The sequence below is a fragment of the Spodoptera frugiperda genome, chromosome 13, assembly GCF_023101765.2.
Source record: "Spodoptera frugiperda isolate SF20-4 chromosome 13, AGI-APGP_CSIRO_Sfru_2.0, whole genome shotgun sequence".
In the NCBI taxonomy this organism is placed as follows: Eukaryota; Metazoa; Arthropoda; class Insecta; order Lepidoptera; family Noctuidae; genus Spodoptera; species Spodoptera frugiperda.
The window spans coordinates 8,559,424-8,578,536 of NC_064224.1; the positions used below are offsets into that span (position 1 = coordinate 8,559,424).

Consider the following 19,113-nt stretch of genomic DNA (forward strand, 5'->3'; position numbering starts at 1 on the left):
TTGCTTTTTTTTATTTCCCGAAGTAACATTAAGTAAGATTTTTTTATACGTAGACTAGCGACCCCCCCGGCTTCGCACGGGTGCAATGCTGATATACTAAATACGCTACAGAAAAACTGTGAACGTTGTTTATAAAAAAACATAGCGGCCCGCTTCGGCTTTGCACGGGTTTAAAATATGTAACTCACTGAAAAAATGATAAAATCAATCCAGTAGATTTGATTTATTCATTTACTGCCCGTAGCCCGCACGCGTTTTTGGAGTACTTAAAACAATTCCCCTTTCCTTATCTTTGGAATATCTTTTATACACAATATTTTCACTTTTTTTACGCTCAGGCGTCGCCGTAAACGCTACGTTCCGCAATTTTTAAATCTGTACATCTTAGCACTTTGAACTTACTAATATTTCTTCAAAAATATTGATTTAAATCAGATGCTGTAAAAGGCCAAATAGATCTATATTAAATCAACAATGTATTTAAGGTATTTAATTGGATAAGGATTAATGCTGTATTGGTTAAAATCGCTTCGAATATTAGTCATTATTTGTCGTAAAAAGTAAATGACAAAAAAATGTTATTGTGGGATATCCATAAGAGATAGACATATACCATCGCAGACATATACCATCGCGGAGTTTTCTGTAGACCTTTTCATTGTGTACAATACTTAGTACATTATTTTGATAAATCTCGTAGGATTCAGCCTGCGTTTGCAATGTAAGCGGAAAAAATGTAATTATTTGCGACATCACATTAGAAACCTCAAAAATAACAGTATTTGTCCACTATTTAATGGATGATATTATACATAAAAACCTTCCTCATGAGTTACTCTATCTATTAAAAAAACCGCATCAAAATCCGTTGCGTAGTTTTAAAGATTTAAGCGTTCATAGGGACATACAATCTTTTTTTGTGTGGCATAAGTGACACATGACAGAAAAAGCGACTTTGTTTTATACTAGGTATGTAGTGATAGGTAATGGGCGGTGACGTCTGGTATAATTCTATTCTATCAGGTAGGATTAGTGACGTCAACTACGGATTGAATCCTCAATCCTCTAGGTGCTTCTAAAAAAATTTTTTTTTTCTTTAGTATGTATGTGCTTCGCAAAATATATTTCTTCAATTCTTGATTCATACAGTTTTTTATTTAACTGTACCGTTTTAGTATCTACAATAGATTCTTTTAAATATTTAAGGAACGGCTCTAGTCGATCTTTTTTTTTTGTAGTCAATTAAAATTACCATTATCAAAGTTATAGTATATTTTTTATGTTATTAATTGTTTTTTTATGTAACACATTCAGACACAATGTATCTATATTGTTGTGCGGGTCGGAGGGATCAGGCTGTGGATCGTTTCCTCAACGTACCCGCGATGTGGTCAGGGAGCCAGTGGACTGTATGATGATGGTGGAGAAATAACTCTTGTACTGAATTAACAATACTTTATTCCATAGGTTACAAATTATATTAACACCGTAGTGGATTGACTTTACGCGACTACTTAATCGACATTAACACACTCTGACGATACATTTGATAATACGTGAAAGGATAATTACGACACTTACATAATGACGTTCATTGACACACTGAGGACGTCTCGAAAGGAGTCGTCCTTATATAGGCGGGCCGCGCAAACAAGATCGTTCCTGTCCACGTGCACGTCGCGGACGTCGCCGCGTTACCGACAAGTTCGTGCAAGCCCAGGAGCATGTTTAAACCAGACAGCGGCGGCACGGAACAAAGGATTGCCGCCGCTCACCTTTGATATTCGTGTTTAAACATGCTTTTTAACAGGAACGATCAAGTTTGATACATGTCGCGGGCGGCTCGCCACCTTACATTGCTGTCGTGCACATTTCTCCCGCCGTCGCCATCAGGCGACTCCTTGGTGGGCACGACAATGCGCTCCGCTGGTCTTCGGAGTACGGGTCCTCTGGTCACTCGTACCTCTTCATTTCCGTCTGGTAGCACCTGCGTTACTCTGCCTTTGGGCCAGGTGTTACGTGGAAGGTCAGGGTCGGAGGTTACGACGACGTCTCCAACCTTGGGTGGGGTGCTGCTGCCGAGGGCTCCCGCCGGTTTCAAGGCGCGGCAGGCACTCACATTCCCATCTTCGCCAAATCGGCGACACCGGTGGTACGAGCTTCCAGCTTATAGACCACGCATGTGACTCACTACCTAAAGCTAACCTAACCTAAAGTGCTTAAGGCGCTTTCACCTAAGTCCCTATCAGCCGCTTAGGTAGCGTTGTCACTACATACATTCTAGACTAGCCTATTCCTATACCTATTGGCTAATCTATACCATAACCTTATATCTATATGTTAACCTATACCTATGGATTAACCTATACCTATAACTAATACCTTTACCTATACCTAGATCTATAGCCTAATACTTATACCTAGATCTATATTTTATACCTAATTCCTAATACCTATATGTCTTTGTGCCTATCTACAGCTACACAAATAGAACCATAATAACCTAACGGCCTCATCCGTTCATGATTGATGAAACGGGGGTACGGGTACGTAATATTCCCGTTATCACGTAAACTACTATGTAACTTCTTAGGCTTATTCCTACGTTCGGGTACAACAGCTTTTTCTTTATTCACTTCCTGTGGCGCTTTGATTTTCCCGCGCAAACGCGAAGTACCTGCGCCGGCGCTGTGAGTACTTATCACTGATAACGAACTGTCGCACGGCGTCGCTCTGTTGTCCTGTGTGGCGGCGATTACTTTTGATTTTTCGGCGCGTTGTTTATTCTTATCTAGGCGTTCTAGAGTACCTAGATGAGACTTGACTGCTGTAGCTGCTTCTTGCTTCCTTTTCTTGAAGTTTCTAGAGGATAATCTTCGACTCTTCTGTTCTAGGATGCCTAAGGTTTCCTGTTGTAGGTCTTCTCTAGGTATCCTAGGTTCTAAACATATTGATTCTGGTTTGAAGGTTCTTATGGTTTCTTCAACTGGTTCTACATTTTCTTTAACTATGATGTGGCCGCAGAATGTACTTGTCTCTTTGTTTACTGTGTATTGACAACCGTGTAAAACCCAACCGAGTTTCGTGTACGATGCTACCGGTTGGTCGCGCGCACCTGTCCGTGTCTTCGTGGCTACTAATAAATGCCAGTTATCTTGACCTATTAAAATCATTGGTCGCGCGTGTTCATAAACAAGAGTGTTCCTAATGTCATCTAAATGCCTGCAATTGTTTAGGTCTTCGGTATGTACAGTCTGCGTCGTGACTTCCAATCTAGTTACGGTGCGCGCCGCCTCTATCTTCTGTGGGGCGCTATGGTACTTGCCTTGTATGTGGAGGCTCACGGTACGGCTTCGCTCGTGCTTGAACTCTGTGCCTAAGCCTTGTATGCACATAGAACTTTCTGGCCCATCTGCACCTAGGATGTCTGCTGCTGACGCGTCTAACAAGGTGACTGTACTCCCATCGTCTAACAAGGCGTATGTATGTAGCCTAGCATGTGGTCCGCTCAATGTCACAGGAACTATCTTCAAATACGCGCGGCGATTGTGAGGCGAAGTTGTTTCCCGCGCTGACGTCACGGACTCGTGTGTCGTCATCGCTGGCGGCGCGGGCGGCGCTGTGTTTACATTACGCTCTTTGTGCAACAGTTTGTGATGCTTCATGTTGCATCCATCTACGTCACATATAGGCGCTCTACACGTTATTCTTCTGTGTTTACTTCTTAAACATCTAAAACACATGTTATTTGATTTTGCTATATCCCATCGCTTATCTATGTCTAACTGTTTGTATTTACTGCAGTCTGGTAACTTGTGGCCGTGCTGCTTGCATGCCGGGCATCGCTCACTTGATGATTTTTGACGAGTATCTACCATAAACGTGCGCTCAACTCTGCGCCGTCGTCGTTCATCAATGGCGTTATCCCTATCCTGCTCTGGCAATGCGTACGCGCTACACTTGTCGGCCTCTTCATTCATGAACATAGATAAGAGCTTCAATACGGGAGTATCTTCAAGCTTTCTATTCGCCGCGTAATCATACCATTTATGTTTTAATATTGGCGTTAACTTTTCTATTATAGATCGCGACATTTCGGGGCTATGTAAATAGTGGATTCTATTTAGTGCTTCTATCGTACCTACCGTGTTTGCAATACGACTAGCAAATATACAAATATCCCTAGGGTCATCCTTTAATCTAGGTAATAATTTTAGTTTATCTAATTCCATCATTATCAAAGCCTCAGGCCTACCAAAACGTCTTTCTAGTGCATCTAGAATGACCTGAGGGTCAGATTGACTAAATAATAGACACTCTACAGCTTCCTTTGCGGCGCCTCTGAGGCTTAACCTAATCCTAGCAACATTTTCTACGCTAGAAAAATACGTGTGTGAGTCACAATACGCGGCCTTATACGCTATCCACTCACCGGGTTTTCCATCGAAGACTGGTAGCCGCTGCATGAACTTCGGTGACTCTCTCGAACTGCGCGTGACCTGCGCTAGTGCCGCGGCTAGTGTTCCTACGTCTATCAGTTTTTCACTAACATTGCCGTGTGACACTTCACTCGCGATATTGCCCTTTGTTTGCGCACACACACTTTCACGCACTTTGCCGTAGCCGTCGTCGTCTCGCAGCGGGTGCGCGCCCGCCGGGGCGCCGGTGTACGTCGCTGTCGCTGCGTGGGCTGCGTCTCTGCTCCTCCCGCCGCTGGCGTCGTGAGGCGGCGGCCGAGTCTCACCTCCGGGTGGCGGCGCGGGTCGCGCTAGCCACGTTCCTGTCCTCACGGAGGCGAGGTCGTCCTTCAGCTCTTCGTCGTCGCTCGACTCAGCTTCGGCTATGATGCGTTGTAGCTCTATTTCTTGCAGCTTAACTTGCATCTCGGCCAGCCGTTTTCTAGCCTGCAACTCTGCGAGGCGCTTCTTTCTCGAGTATGTCGAACGGCGTGACCTGGTATCGCTGGCCTTGAGCGTGGCGTCGATGTTGGTAGTCGCTGTAGACCCGCTTCCTGTGTCCGTCACTCGGGCCGAGCTCGATTCTGGTGCCGGGGTGCTGGCACCCGGTCCGGTGGTCACGGAAAGCTCTTGCTGGGTCTGTTCTCCTCTGGACTCTCCACTACGGCTGCGTGTTAACACCATGTTGCTGGAACTTGATCCGGCTCGAAGGACCAGAATGTGCGGGTCGGAGGGATCAGGCTGTGGATCTTTTCCTCGACGTACCCGTGATGTGGTCCAGTGAGCAAGTGGACTGTATGATGATGGTGGAGAAATAACTCTAGTACTTGCAATGATGAGAGTTAGGGAGCGTAATAAGGAGACGTGTTGATCTTAGGAATACCTTTAATTGACTAACTTATACGACTAACTTACACTACTTATAGGGGCGAGGTGTCACACACACTACACCTCCCCCGTTTTTTGGAAAAAAAAATATTTTAATACATTTTTTTTTTTATTTAATCCTAACGAAAATAAATCTAAATATATTAACCGCACTGTTGACAATTGTTACAAAATTTATTGTTATAGAATTCAACAATTCTATTATCTATTTATCTTTTTTTACGTATTTTATTTTTCATAATAATATAATCATTTTCCGTTAACATAAACCCTCATTACCTTTATAACTAGGTACACATTAATACATTTTATTTTATTTAACTTATTTCACTACCATTGTCGTAAGGTACATACATTACATTATACACATGTGAGCACATTACATTTATACAGGACTCTCCGGTACCTGCTTTTCATTTTATTTATTTCATTATATTATTCACCATTCTTCATTTCTTTATTATACCTATGTGTGCTCACTTTATTTATTTATTTATTTTATAATTTAGTGTCAATATTTAAGGTTTCTATTGACCTCCAATAGATTCTCACAGAGAGAGCTCGTCTACACCATGATCGAACTAAGGACATGACCACTAAACTGTACCTTACCATGTGTACCTATTATATTTATTTTTGACTTATCATTTAACTATCACAAACCAACATAACACAATCTAATTGAATTGCTTGGTTGACAAAATTATACGTTGTCCTTAGGTGATCAGCCTTCAGTCACACGCCAAAATTTGTGTACCAAGTCATTCCAAATTATCTAAAAACCAAACTTACAAACTTTTACAAACAATGAACACATTCCAAAGCTTTGCTGATATCAAATTTCATTCATCTAATTATTAATTTCATAAGACAAAACCAAAGTGCAGTTGTTATTGTTACTCGGTGTCAAGTAACACGATTCTTCCAATACAATCTGACACTCGGTATGACATCATTTACCTATATGGGCATGGGAACATTCCTTCAATCCCTATTATTCATGCTATCCATACTATATAATTACAAAATTTTACATTATTTCGGCAAACAAAAAAAAAATACTTACAGAATTTACCAAAGAAAAAAAAAAACTGATTGTCAACAGGCGTAAACACTATTCTAAAAACTTAAGTACCATTCTAAAAAAACATAGCGCTAAAATTATCTAATTATAATAATCCTTACATTAATATAATTTTTGCCCTTAATAATATTTTAAGTCTATATTTTATCTACTAATTAGTGTCCATATCACATTATTATAAAAAAAAAAACACACACACAACACTATTGGAGTCCGGTTACTCCATTCTGCGTGGCCAGGGTAGCGGAGATAATCTCGGACGCTCCCTGGTTGCCAACATCTCCCGGCTCCATCCTATTCGACACCAACAGCTCCCTGCAGGTCCTCATCTGGCTGCGACATCACCCGGCAGCCAGCAATCAACTTCACTTTTCAACTTTTACGCACTTTTAGCCCACTAATTTTTCGGTCATAAGAGTTTTTATTAAAAAAAAAAAATCCATATTTTTACATTGTACTCGTGCTCAGCGCTGCCCGCGTGGCAGCACTGGCAGGGTCGCCATGCAATGACGTGGCTTCGGGAGCAATGAATGAGACGTGTGATTCTTATGAATAACTTTAATTGACTAAACTTATATGACTAACTTACACTACTTATAGGGGCGAGGTGTCACACACACTACATACTGAATTAACAATACTTTATTCCATAGGTTACAAATTATATTAACACCGTAGTGGATTGACTTTACGCGACTACTTAATCGACATTAACACACTCTGACGATACATTTGATAATACGTGAAAGGATAATTACGACACTTACATAATGACGTTCATTGACACACTGAGGACGTCTCGAAAGGAGTCGTCCTTATATAGGCGGGCCGCGCAAACAAGATCGTTCCTGTCCTGGGTGCACGTCGCGGGCGTCGCCGCGTTACCGACAAGTTCGTGCAAGCCCAGGAGCATGTTTAAACCAGACAGCGGCGGCGCGGAACAAAGGATTGCCGCCGCTCACCTTTGATATTCGTGTTTAAACATGCTTTTTAACAGGAACGATCAGGTTTGGTACATGTCGCGGGCGGCTCGCCACCTTACATTGCTGTCGTGCACAATTGTTATTGAATTGAATAAATGAAAAATGAAAAATGTTAATTGTGGTCCCGCAATTTTCGCCTAGTAGGTAGTAAGCAATGATGCAGTCTATGATAGAGCACGCCTGTCGATAACCATCAACTAAGCAACCTATTCACTCGGGCCTGCAAGACACCCTGGTTATCCAGGTATACCTATCAGCAAGCATAGACTCTGCCACTCATCAGCGGTTCTAATAAAACTTGAGTTAACGGTTGGTCGAAAATCGGCTGCTGTGAAACGTCGCGAGTTTCTGCAAGGAACAATTTATTACTTTGTGTTAAAACCCAAGAATGGATCCAGAATTTATCATGAAACAGGACTTATAAACCTTTCCATGTATCCCTTTTTACCCCTCTAGTCACAAATGGGCATTATTTAACTTTGCACTTGACAAATAAGTTGACAAGCATCCGCCATCTTAGTTTGAAACGTCACTTTCTACAAACTATTTGCGTTTTCGCAATGAGATGACAAGTTTCGTTTTGTACACACAGCAGGTGAAGCTACACCACTCTTATATGCGATTTTCAACTTTAATAACTTTAGAGTAAAGTTCACAATTAATTGCACAGAGAAGTGTATCTTCATTTGCCGGTATTTATACATTTGTGAGTACAGTCATAAGCAATAGTTTGTTTTTTTTATGTCAATTCAAAGCCTATGGATTTAATTGGTTATTTTTAGAGAGTTGCTTAGCGAAAGTGCATGTAGATTTGGATGTGGTATTCCGTAATTTTGTACAAAAATGTCTATGATTGTGTTAATTGATGCTTTTGTGAGTGTAAAGAAAGAAAGATTACCGCCTGCCACGGAACCTTTTGTAGATAAAACAATTTTTTTTAAAAGCATTGCCCCACGCTAGGATTTTCTCCTGTGACGTGGGTGCCTTTATAAACATACAAGTTACACAATATACACACACACACACATGCAATCATGCATACGAAAACCGAAGCAACAATTTGTGGATTACTCAAAGAGTTGCTCCGTGCGGGAATCCAATCTGCTACCGGACTGTCAATTGTTTTAATGGTGGCATTTAAAAAAATATACATTGAAGTGTCGCTACCCTTTGAGTTCTCATGCAAGCCTTAACAATTACTTAGAATTTTATTAATGCACATAATTAAGAAACTGCATATTAAATTAAATACGTGTGAGTACGTAGCACATTAGGTACATATAAACCTACACAAGTTATTGTTTTTATATTGTAACACTTCCGTCCACAGTTGTACCTACCTATTGCTTTGTTTTCTCGGCTGAGTCAGCTCATGGGTACCAAGTACCTACCACTTGCACAAGTCTTGCTTATTATTTACACTTTTAAGCAAGTATTTACTTTTAAAAATAGCCCTTTTATGTTTAAGTTTAAGGGGAGGTAGAGTCACATCACGCTTTTAAATCCCCTATGGGTAGGAACAGACTTCGGCACGTAACGTGGCATTTTTTTTATTTTTGACGTTGCGTTGACTATTCAACCTCCGCGTCCGCGTATTTTTAGTTAATAAAGTAATTTTCTTAAAAAAATTATAAGTAACAAAATCTTGCCAAGTTATCTGCCAACCTTATTACAGGTGGAGGTGAACATTACACTGTAGTCATATCTAAATAAATGTCATATCACTACATAGTATATAAAGTCGCTCTCTCTGTCCCTATGTTCCTTTTTATGCTTAAATCTTTAAAATTACGCAACGGATTTTGATGCTGTTTTTTTCATAGATAGAATGATATGTCACCATTGTACCTTTGCGAAGCTGATGCGGGTCACTAGTGCATAATAAAACAGCAATTTCAGAATTTGTGCTAATAAGAGAATTTTTGGAAAATAGAAAAAAACTCAGTGGTGCTTTGCCCCATCTGAAAATCAACCCCGTATCCCATTGGTCGACACATAATTATGTTTATATACATATGTACATATAGGTACCTAGACCTACTTAAACTTCAACTAGTCTTAGCTCTGTATAAAACAACTTAAACAGTTTAAAAATATTCTCCTAACACATATCCACTAATGCCACCTACAATACACAAAACAAATGGCTTCTGCCTATCCCCCCTAATCTATAGCGTGATGTGTATTTAATGATGACATAATAAACGTACGTTTTGGTTTTCCAAATCTGTTTAAGGTATGGGCACACTTAAAGCGTTTTATAGCAAACTTAAGCGCTTCAGATGTGTGATGACTTTTAAAGACAGCACAATTACAGTAGGTACCTATGACTTTACTTCATAGATTTTGCATAGAATTTAGGGTTTAGGATAGGGTAGGACTTTGGAGCTGCGGACAACGTAACAGGTTACCGGGGCCACGGCTCAAAGCAAGGAACGGGGTGGTTTTTAGTCAGTAAGAGTCTGATACTCCCTCTCGCCTCGCCCAGGTGAGAGAAGTCATTGGATGATATTCACCCTCAAAAAAAAAAAAAAAAGTAGCACGGAGTCTGGAATTGTGTCCAGGTATGGCAGTAGGCTCACCCCCTTTACATTGGACTTACAAAATGGTGAAAATGTACATTGTTAGCGGCATTACGTGCCATAATGTCATGTAGCCTACCCCTTCGGTGATAAAAATACGTTGTGTGTATATAATTATATCGTCTGACATTTTTCATAGTGCAAAGTTTACCAAGCCTTTCAGAACTTGGAATTATTGTGCCTGGTAACCTGGTAACACCGGGCAAGACAACGGGATGTGACTGTTAACCAGTAACCTCTCTCACATGTCAATGACAATTGCACACCCGGTTTATCGCTAGGCGATATATAGCAAGCTCTGTGACTTCAGCTTTACTACGTTAGCATTCTCTAACGAATTTGGAAAGGCGATGGAAGCCAGTTGTAATTCGACATCAGGTCACATCGCACGCGAGTTTAGTGTTGTGGTGTAAGCAGAGATAGAGGCATACAATATAAGGTTAGTCTATTGTTTGTATATTTATTTAGTTTTATTAATATAGTCTAGTGTGTCATGTTTCGTTGATCGAGTGTTGTTGGTGTGTGGGTAAAACTGCTGAGCAATGTGGTGTTGGGTTCGATATCTGAGTCAGGGAAAATATTAGAATTGGAACTTGAAACGGGATATTTACCATGTTTTTCAATTTCTATGAGTTTCCGATATTTCGGCACTGTTGCAAGCGCCATGATCACGGATAAACTGTTTATCCGTAAATATCCCGTTTCAAGTTCCAATTCTAGGGAAAATATTGTTTAGATTTTTCTGCTTTTCTATAATTTCTATTGTATGAATATTAATTCCCTATTAATTGATATCTTATTTCTGGGAATTAAATAGTAATTATGACTGGTGTTAAGTGTGTGTTAATTAATATAATTTGGTAATGCGTACCTCTGCTTAACCATGTATATTATTATAATTTTGTATGGTATAAGCCGGTAAACGAGCAGACGAATCACTTGCAGCTAAGCAATTGCAAGTGCGTTGTGGGCCTTTAGGGAGTTAGGAATTTAAGGGATATTGGGGAATCGGGGATGGGGAAGATTGGGAAGAGGGTTAAGCCTCCGGCTACCTCACTCATGCAACGATACACAACACAAGCGTTGTTTCACGTCGTTTTTCTGTGATGCCGTGGTATCACTCCGGTCGAGCCGGCCCATTCGTGCCGAAGCATGGCTCTCCCGCACTTTTATACTTACTATAAGTTTCTGTCTTCTTTTTTCGAATTTTCGAAAATTTCTCGGTAGTAGCACGGAGTCTGGAAGCGTGCCTGGGATATGGGAATAGGCTCACCCCCTATTACATGGGACTTATAACACAAATGGTGAAAAGTGGGTGTACATTGTATAGCGGCATTACGTCCCGTAATGTGCACCTCTGCCTACCTCTTCGGGGATAAAAGGCGTGACGTTGTGTGTATGTCTATACTTAAGTTTTTTGGGTAATAAAACATAATTATGCTCGTTTCTTACACAATTTATTGGCACTACGAACTTTGTCCAAGCAATGACGTTATGGTAAAACCAATGGCACCATTGGTTAGATAATCCATTCTTTATGTAATCCATTGAACTATTCGTTGTGGTATCGAAGATGGTATAGAGGGGCCTTGTACCGCTTTCTTAGCAGTTTATTTCCAGATGATTCTGTATGTTAAGTAGTAAATCCCTTCTTTTCTTAGTTTATTATCTCTGACAGTATGTCTTTTGTCCTGGAAATTAATAGCCAATCTCAATACAAAATATCTTTTTTTTAAGCGGGGAAAATCATCCAATGACTTCTTCCGCCGTGGGCGAGGCGAGAGGGAGTGTCAGACTCTTATTGACTAAAAACCACCCCTACTTCTGCCCTTCGAGCCGGATCAAGGCATCAGCCCTACTGGGCCCCATCTGTGGTGGTCTGATGGCGAAATATATAATGGTGTTGCAGAATGAAAATAATATTTATTTTTATTTTCTGCAAGTCGTCCCAAATGTGCCGTAGGTATGGGGGACGAGTTGATGAATCATCAGATGTTTTCCTTCACCGTTTGTCAGTGATGTCTAAGTAATATTAAAAAATACGTATAACGTGGAAAAACGTTACATTCGTACTTACGTCACTATATTAAATTAATATCAAAATCTATCTTCCTAGTAGTATAGATCAACTTGACTTTGACTGCACGGTTGGCGCGGTGGCTGGGCAACTGGCTGCCGTGCAACGTGTAGCGGGTTCGATTCCCGCACGGAGCAACTCGTTGTGTGATCCACAAATTGTTGTTTCGGGTCTGGGTGTCACGTGCATGTGAAATTGTATGTTTGTAAACGCGCCCACGACACAGGAGAAAATCCTAACGTGGGACAAAGTAAAAAAAACCCGAAAAAACGAAACTTAATTAAGTAAGTACCGTCACAGTGAGTTTATATTTTTAATAATTTCACCTAAAGAAGCCTTAAAAAAATGTGAAAGGTTCCTTGCACTGATGGTTTTGAAGATCAGCCACACTTTCCCCTGTTAGCCACTTAATTAGTGGTTTAGGTACAACTTGTAATTAATTGTTAATTCATATTTACTTAATGTTATAATGATCATTAGTAAGTGGTAATAACAGTATACCTACCGCCTTACGGTAAGCGCCCACTCTCCTTCTGCGAAGCAGTCATGCTAGATAAGGAGGAGGCGAAGAGCGTGAGGCAACGATCCTCCTCACGCCCCAGCTTCCGCAGAAGACACTCCGGGCGTCGAGGATCGCGTAACGATAGCCAGCCACCGTAAGTGCGAGTCTGGTCGGAAGGCTAGCAAGGGTAGCTCACCGCCCGAACAGAACCAGACCCGTGCGTGCAAAGAGCCTCAAAGAGCCATTAGACCACCACAGATGGGGTCCAGTAGGGCTGATACCTGATCGTAACCGTTGGAGCTGCGGTCTACCTAGCGGGTTTACCGGGGCTTCGGCTTGAAAAACAGGAGAAGGAACGGGGTGGTTTTCAGTCAGTAAGAGTCCACTCCTCTCGCCTCGCCCAAGGAAGAGCTCAAAGAGCCTCGCTAGAGAAGTCATTGGATGATTTTTCCCCCCTTAAAAATACTTTACTTTTTTTTTAATTATTACCACTTCGGTACTTGGGGTTTCTCGACCACACAAACGAATCGGTTGGCATGGTGACAGCACAGTCGATAACATTAATGTAGGTACTTGTGGTACTATCTATCACTTACCATCTCCACTACTTTTCCAGTGAGAATAGTTTAAGTACGTAATCATTACTATTGTACCTATGTCTCTGAATACGGGAGTCGATCTCTAACTCCCTGTAGTGCGAAACGTGCGTATACGCACATACTAAATTACTTTCTCTTTCTATTCAAATGTTGACACAAGAAATTATCACAGACCTCATAAATGTTGCCAGATGACAAATAGACAAACTTATGTCAATGCTATTCCTGTGTCGTGTGCTTACAAACAGAAATTGTAGATGCAAATTAGATACCTATAGGTAGATAGTGCTGTAGTGTATACCCAATAGTTCTATGTTCGCATAATATATCAATGTATCTTACTCGTGTATTTAAATATCAGTCCTTATTAATAAAAGTCAGCATTAAATCAGCAGTCGAGTGTTTTACTCAATACAATCCTTACAGTGCGGACTACCTAGCAGGTTACCGGGGCTCCGGCTCGAAAAGCAGGAGTAGGAACGGGGTGGTTTTTGGTCAGTAAGAGTCTGACATTCCCTCTCGTCTCGCCCAAGGCGGGAGAAGTCATCGGATGATGTTCCCCACTCGAAAAAGAAATAGATGTAGATACTAGATAAACTCGAAATAATAATTTGTAGATCATTCAAATGCACTTTGCGAATGGGAATCGAACCTGTTACACCTTGCACAGCGGTCATAGTCAATATGTAAAAATGTTAACTACTACTTCAACGTGGTTTCACTAACTGCTAGGCATCTAATTTATCAAAATCAGTCAAGCAATTTCAGGGTAATCCCTGAAATTGCTTGACCAGAACAAACAGACAGCTAGACAGACAAAATAAAAATTACGTTGGTAATTTGTATTAATGTATCGTGTGTATATTTATAATGCATGTAGTAAAAACAAATATATCGATACGGGCTGTCCTATTGATTTTCTTCAGATTTTTTTTGCTATAAACCTCAGGGTTCCCAAGACCTTTCCAACGAATGCAAAACCGTGGAAATCGGTTCGTGCGTTCTAGAGTTATAGCGTCAGGAAGGAAAACCCGACTTATTTTTATATAATAGATTGGTAGCGACAGAGCTAGTCTTGAGAGCGTCTTAAAATTGAGTAGGTACCTAGTGTTTGAGTATTTGAACATCACAGACTCAATTTTAATGTTTAGTCCGGATGGAAAATCCGCAATAGGTAATCTTTATTACCTCGTGATGACTGCCTCGTTGGCCGAGTGGTTGCAAGTGCGACTGCCGGGCAAGGGGTCTCGGGTTCGATTCCCGGGTCGGGCGAAGTACTACTGGGCTTTTTTCGGTTTTTCGAAAAATTTCTCAGTGGTAGCACGGAGTCTGGAAATGTGTCCGGTATATGGCAATAGGCTCACCACCTATTACATGGGACTTATAACATAAATTGTGAAATGTGGGTGTACATTGCATTATGTGCCATAATGTGCACCTCTGCCTACCCCTTCGGGGATTAAAGGCGTGATGTTATAAAAAAAAGTAATCTTTATTTTGAGAAACAGTGTAATTTACAAGTTAAAGTTAAAGGTTACTTGTTAAACATATCGCGTGAATCTCATTCATGAACTTACAGAGAATAACAATTAAATTAAAAAAAAAACATACACACAGCAGCAAAATACAATCAAAAATAGACTTTGTAACTTTTGTACTACGGTATGTTTTTGTGTGTATTGAAAAACACGTAGGTAGTTATGGCAAAAAATGCCACGTTTCCTTCTACGCACGTAGTTTTTTTTTGTAAAGGTCATTGACACTATAGTACATACAGGTGCGCCGTTAACCCACAATATTATTGTCTGTTTCTGGTTATCTCCAGTTCAGCTAAGCTATTCTCACTATTCTGTAGTTGTCAATTCGAAACATCAGTATCCTCAGTACAAGTTTGCTTTACGTTTAAAGTAATCGAAACGAGATCACGTTCAATAATTATATACTTATTATACTATTCTAATATTCTAATAAAAACCTTATTTTCTTCAATAGTCAAATCGTTTTTTTTCTTGGGTGTTGGAGGGTTTATTTAACAAGGAATTAGCTGTCACTTGGAAATTACAGGGATCGTTTCAGCCGAAAGTTTGAGAAACCCGGTTCTATTTATAGAATCGTAAAGTTGGTGTAGAACCAGTAACTTAGTAGATTCAATGAATGATTGTAAAATCAATTCGGAAATGCCCACAGCTGAGATTACGTGTCGCGGATCAAACCTCCTTTTGATAACTGGTTTTGGAAATGTGTGTTAAATATATACACATAACACACATATTACTTATTATATAATGTGTCGTAACCTCGCATAGAATTTTAAATAGTCAGCAAAACTACCGTCCGACACAGAGCTGCGGATTACTTAGCGGGTTACCGGGGCTCCGGCTCGAAAAGCAGGAGTAGGAACGGGGTAGTTTTTAGCCAGTAAGAGTCTGACACTCCCTCTCGCCTCGTCCAGGACGGGAGAAGTTATAGCGAGTTACCGGAGCTCCGTCTAAAAAGCAGGAGTAGGAACGAGGTGGTTTTTGGTCAGTAAGAGTCGAGACTCTTACTTACTCTCTAAAAAAAGAGGGAGTGACGAGACACTCCCTCTTGCCTCGCCCAAAGCGGGAGAAGTAATTGGATATATGTATTAATATTTAAGTCCTAACAAAACCCACGGGAAGCGCAGGGATGGTGACAAAAGTAATCAAATACACACGACTTGGACCTACGTAGCATGTTTCGTCATGTCTCCTAGAAATTGACCATGACACTAAATATTGCAAGACAATATGGTATGTCCTTCACTCTACTGACACTGGACCCTACACCTGTTTCAAACAATGCAATTAATTACGAAATCTAATTAGTTAGTGACACATTTTACGTGAATCGAATTTGGGTGAACAGAATTAATTTACTGAGGGCCTAATGCGACTTTTGACGTTAGCGCGATCGAAATGTTACTGCGTTAAATTCTCTGATTGGCCAGCTCCAATTAACCAACCAATCAGAGAGCTAAACACGGTAACGTTTTGATTTCGTTAATGTAAAATAAACTCTCATTAGGCCTTCTGTAATGAGCATTTTGTTTGAGCGTCGCGACAACATGTTGTAACGATACCAAACGTGGTGGTTTTGGAGAAAACCTTCTCGACCCAACCTCATTGTCCAGGATTGAACTGATATGGGTTGCCGATGTATTGCGTTCACAGATTATATCTATGGGGTAGACAATACCCTCAGTACGAATTAGCTTTTCGTTTAAAGTAATTGAAACGAGAACGCGTTTGGCGCTCGGTTTGGCCAGCGCGAATGAACCAACTAATCAATGCGCCAAACACGCTCTTGTTTCGTTTTTGTTCAATTTTTCTAAGGGCACAGATATAATGCTATGTATTATTATGACCCTTACATATTTTTACTATACCTACTTGCTAAGCTTAAATCCAAAATTTCCACTGAACTACATCATTAGTGCCCAATAACATTATAACAACCCGGACTTTTGAAATATCTTATTTAAAGTCATTGCATGTATTCTTACGCAGTATCTGATGGGCGAGTACATGTTATAAATACAAATTGTGTGGTCTAATTACATGTCACTGTGACTCATACTGGCCTTCAAAAATATCAGTAGCTGAGATGTTCATGTTTCCTTAAACAAATAGCTTCACGCCTTTTATCCCCGGAAGGGTAGGCAGAGGTGCACATTACGGCACGTAATGCCACTGTACAATGTAGGTACATCCACTATTCACAATTTATGTTGTAAGTCCCATGTAATAGACGGTGAGCCTATTGCCATATTCCGTGCTACCACTGAGAAATTGTCGAAAAACCCAGTAATACTTTGCCAAATAACACAGTTTTAGCATACTTTTTTCGCTTCCTCACTACGGTGTGACAGGACAACGAATTCTCTTAGCATCCATCAACCTTCCTCATAAAGGTTCTTCCATTTTCTTCCAGATGATCGTGGCAGAAGCTTGGAAAGCAAGCTACCTCTACTGGGTCTTTCCAGCTCTGATCGTCGCTACAGTATTCGCGATTCTTGGTCTTATCGGAGTCATATTCGCGATCAGACTGTTCGCCAAGTATACCTGTGGGAGATTCCGAAAGACCACGAGGATGGACGGAAAGACCGTTATTGTTACTGGCTGTACCGGCGGCATTGGGAAGGAGACGGCCAGAGACCTGGCCAAAAGAGGAGCCAGGGTTATCATGGCGTGCAGAAATCTGGAGGTAGCTGAGAAAGTTAAAGGTTATTAAATAACTTTTATTTCTTTGTAATGTTCAACTGTTTTGAGGATAGGAATAACTGCAGTTTTTACTGCATTACTAGAGAATATTCTGTCTGACTAAATGGTGCGAATTAACCTAAAAATTTTTATAGCCAGTAAACGAGCAGACAGATAACCTGATGGTAAGCAATCGCCACCGCCCATAACTCCACAGGTGTTACAAGTGTGTGGCCGGCCTATTGGGAGTTAGGGGGAATTTAAGTGTTGTTAGGGAATCGGGGAAGGGTGGGAAAGGGGGTAATTAGACCTCCTAGAAGTAACTCAGTCACTCAACAAAACACAACGCAAGCGTTGTTTCACGTATTTTTGTCCATCAGTATACACCTTTCTTACCGCATTAAATACGAACCCGATTAGTTTCTAATTACACCCCCAATTTTATCTTCCAGACGAGATCATCGACTCCACAAAGAACACACAAGTGATAGTCAAGAAACTGGACCTGAGCTCCTTCGCGTCCGTCCGCGAATTCGCAGCAGACATCAACAAGACTGAACCAAAACTAGACGTCCTCATACACAACGCAGGGTACGCAGACACGTTCAAGAAGAGAAAGACTGTAGACGACATTGAGATGACTATGGAAACCAACCATTACGGACCGTTCCTCCTCACCCATCTCCTCATAGACTTGCTGAAGAAAAGCGCCCCATCCAGAATAGTCGTCGTCGCATCTTCGCTGTACCGCCTCGCATCCTTCAACATTGATAACCCAAACCCCGTTGACACCATACCAGGGTACCTTTACTACGCTTCCAAAGAAGCTAACATACTCTTCACCAGAGAATTGGCACGAAGACTGGAAGGTACTGGAGTGACGGTCAACTGCCTTCATCCAGGCTTGATAGAAACTGGGATCTGGAGCTCAGTTCCACCTCCATTGAATTGGATGCTGTTCCCTATCATCAAGTTCTTCTTTAAGACTCCTAAACAAGGATGCCAGACCACGGTGATGTTGGCGGTTGATGAGCAATTGGAAAAGGTATCAGGGAAATATTTTTCTGATTGTAGAGAGAGCTCGCTGTCGAGTTCTGTCAGTAATATGAGTAGGGCTAAGAAAGTTTGGGAGGTGTCCGAGAGGATGGTCAAGTTGGGTGATGATGATCCAAGGATTTAGTAATAATGGTTGGAACTTGGTGAATAGAGGAGAGATTTTAAAACTGAATAGTTTGTGAAAAATACAAGCAACTTGTTAAGGTTGTTCTTAAAAAATATTCAGTATCTATTCACAAATGTTTTACAATATTTATTGAAGAAATTATGAAGGTAGAATGTCAATCTTGAGCCAAAAATACATTGTTTCGACTTGTTAACATTTTTTAACGTACAAAATATTGCTCAAATTATAGTAGGGTACAATTTCTACATGTCTATATTGTACCAATTTATCTGCAAAATAGTCAGTATGTTGCTGTACTACGAAATCTGTCGAATAAGTTATCAGGCAGTTATCAGAGACTCTTTAATATTATTATGTTCTATTTATACAGCTAAGCTTAGCTTTCAAATAGTCACATTATAAAATGTTAGTCGCTTGCTGTTGCCGTTTGCAAAATGTACTTTAATGTATAAAGTATATGGTTTATTTTTATGTACATGTGTTTTAGATAGAATTAAAGTTATTTTTAAATTACTTTACTTACTTTTATTTATATTTC

At 40.6% G+C, this 19,113-nt stretch overlaps 1 protein-coding gene across 1 annotated transcript; it reads left to right on the forward strand.

Moving 5' to 3' along the window:
• The first annotated feature begins 10,319 nt into the window (after positions 1-10,319).
• Positions 10,320-19,088, forward strand: LOC118270713 (retinol dehydrogenase 14). The gene is made up of 3 exons (XM_035586467.2): positions 10,320-10,433; positions 17,124-17,415; positions 17,845-19,088. The coding sequence occupies exons 2-3, from the start codon at positions 17,124-17,126 to the stop codon at positions 18,570-18,572; spliced, it is 1,020 nt and encodes a 339-aa protein (XP_035442360.2). The 5' UTR covers positions 10,320-10,433; the 3' UTR covers positions 18,573-19,088.
• The last annotated feature ends 25 nt before the right edge of the window (positions 19,089-19,113 follow it).

Excerpts from the sequence above, each read along its gene's own strand:
- LOC118270713 (XM_035586467.2), top strand. The coding sequence starts at position 17,124 with ATGATCGTGGCAGAAGCTTGGAAAGCAAGCTACCTCTACTGGGTCTTT. Across the intron at positions 17,416-17,844 it reads GGTAGCTGAGAAAGTTAAAG|ACGAGATCATCGACTCCACA; the intron begins GTTATTAAATAA and ends TTTATCTTCCAG.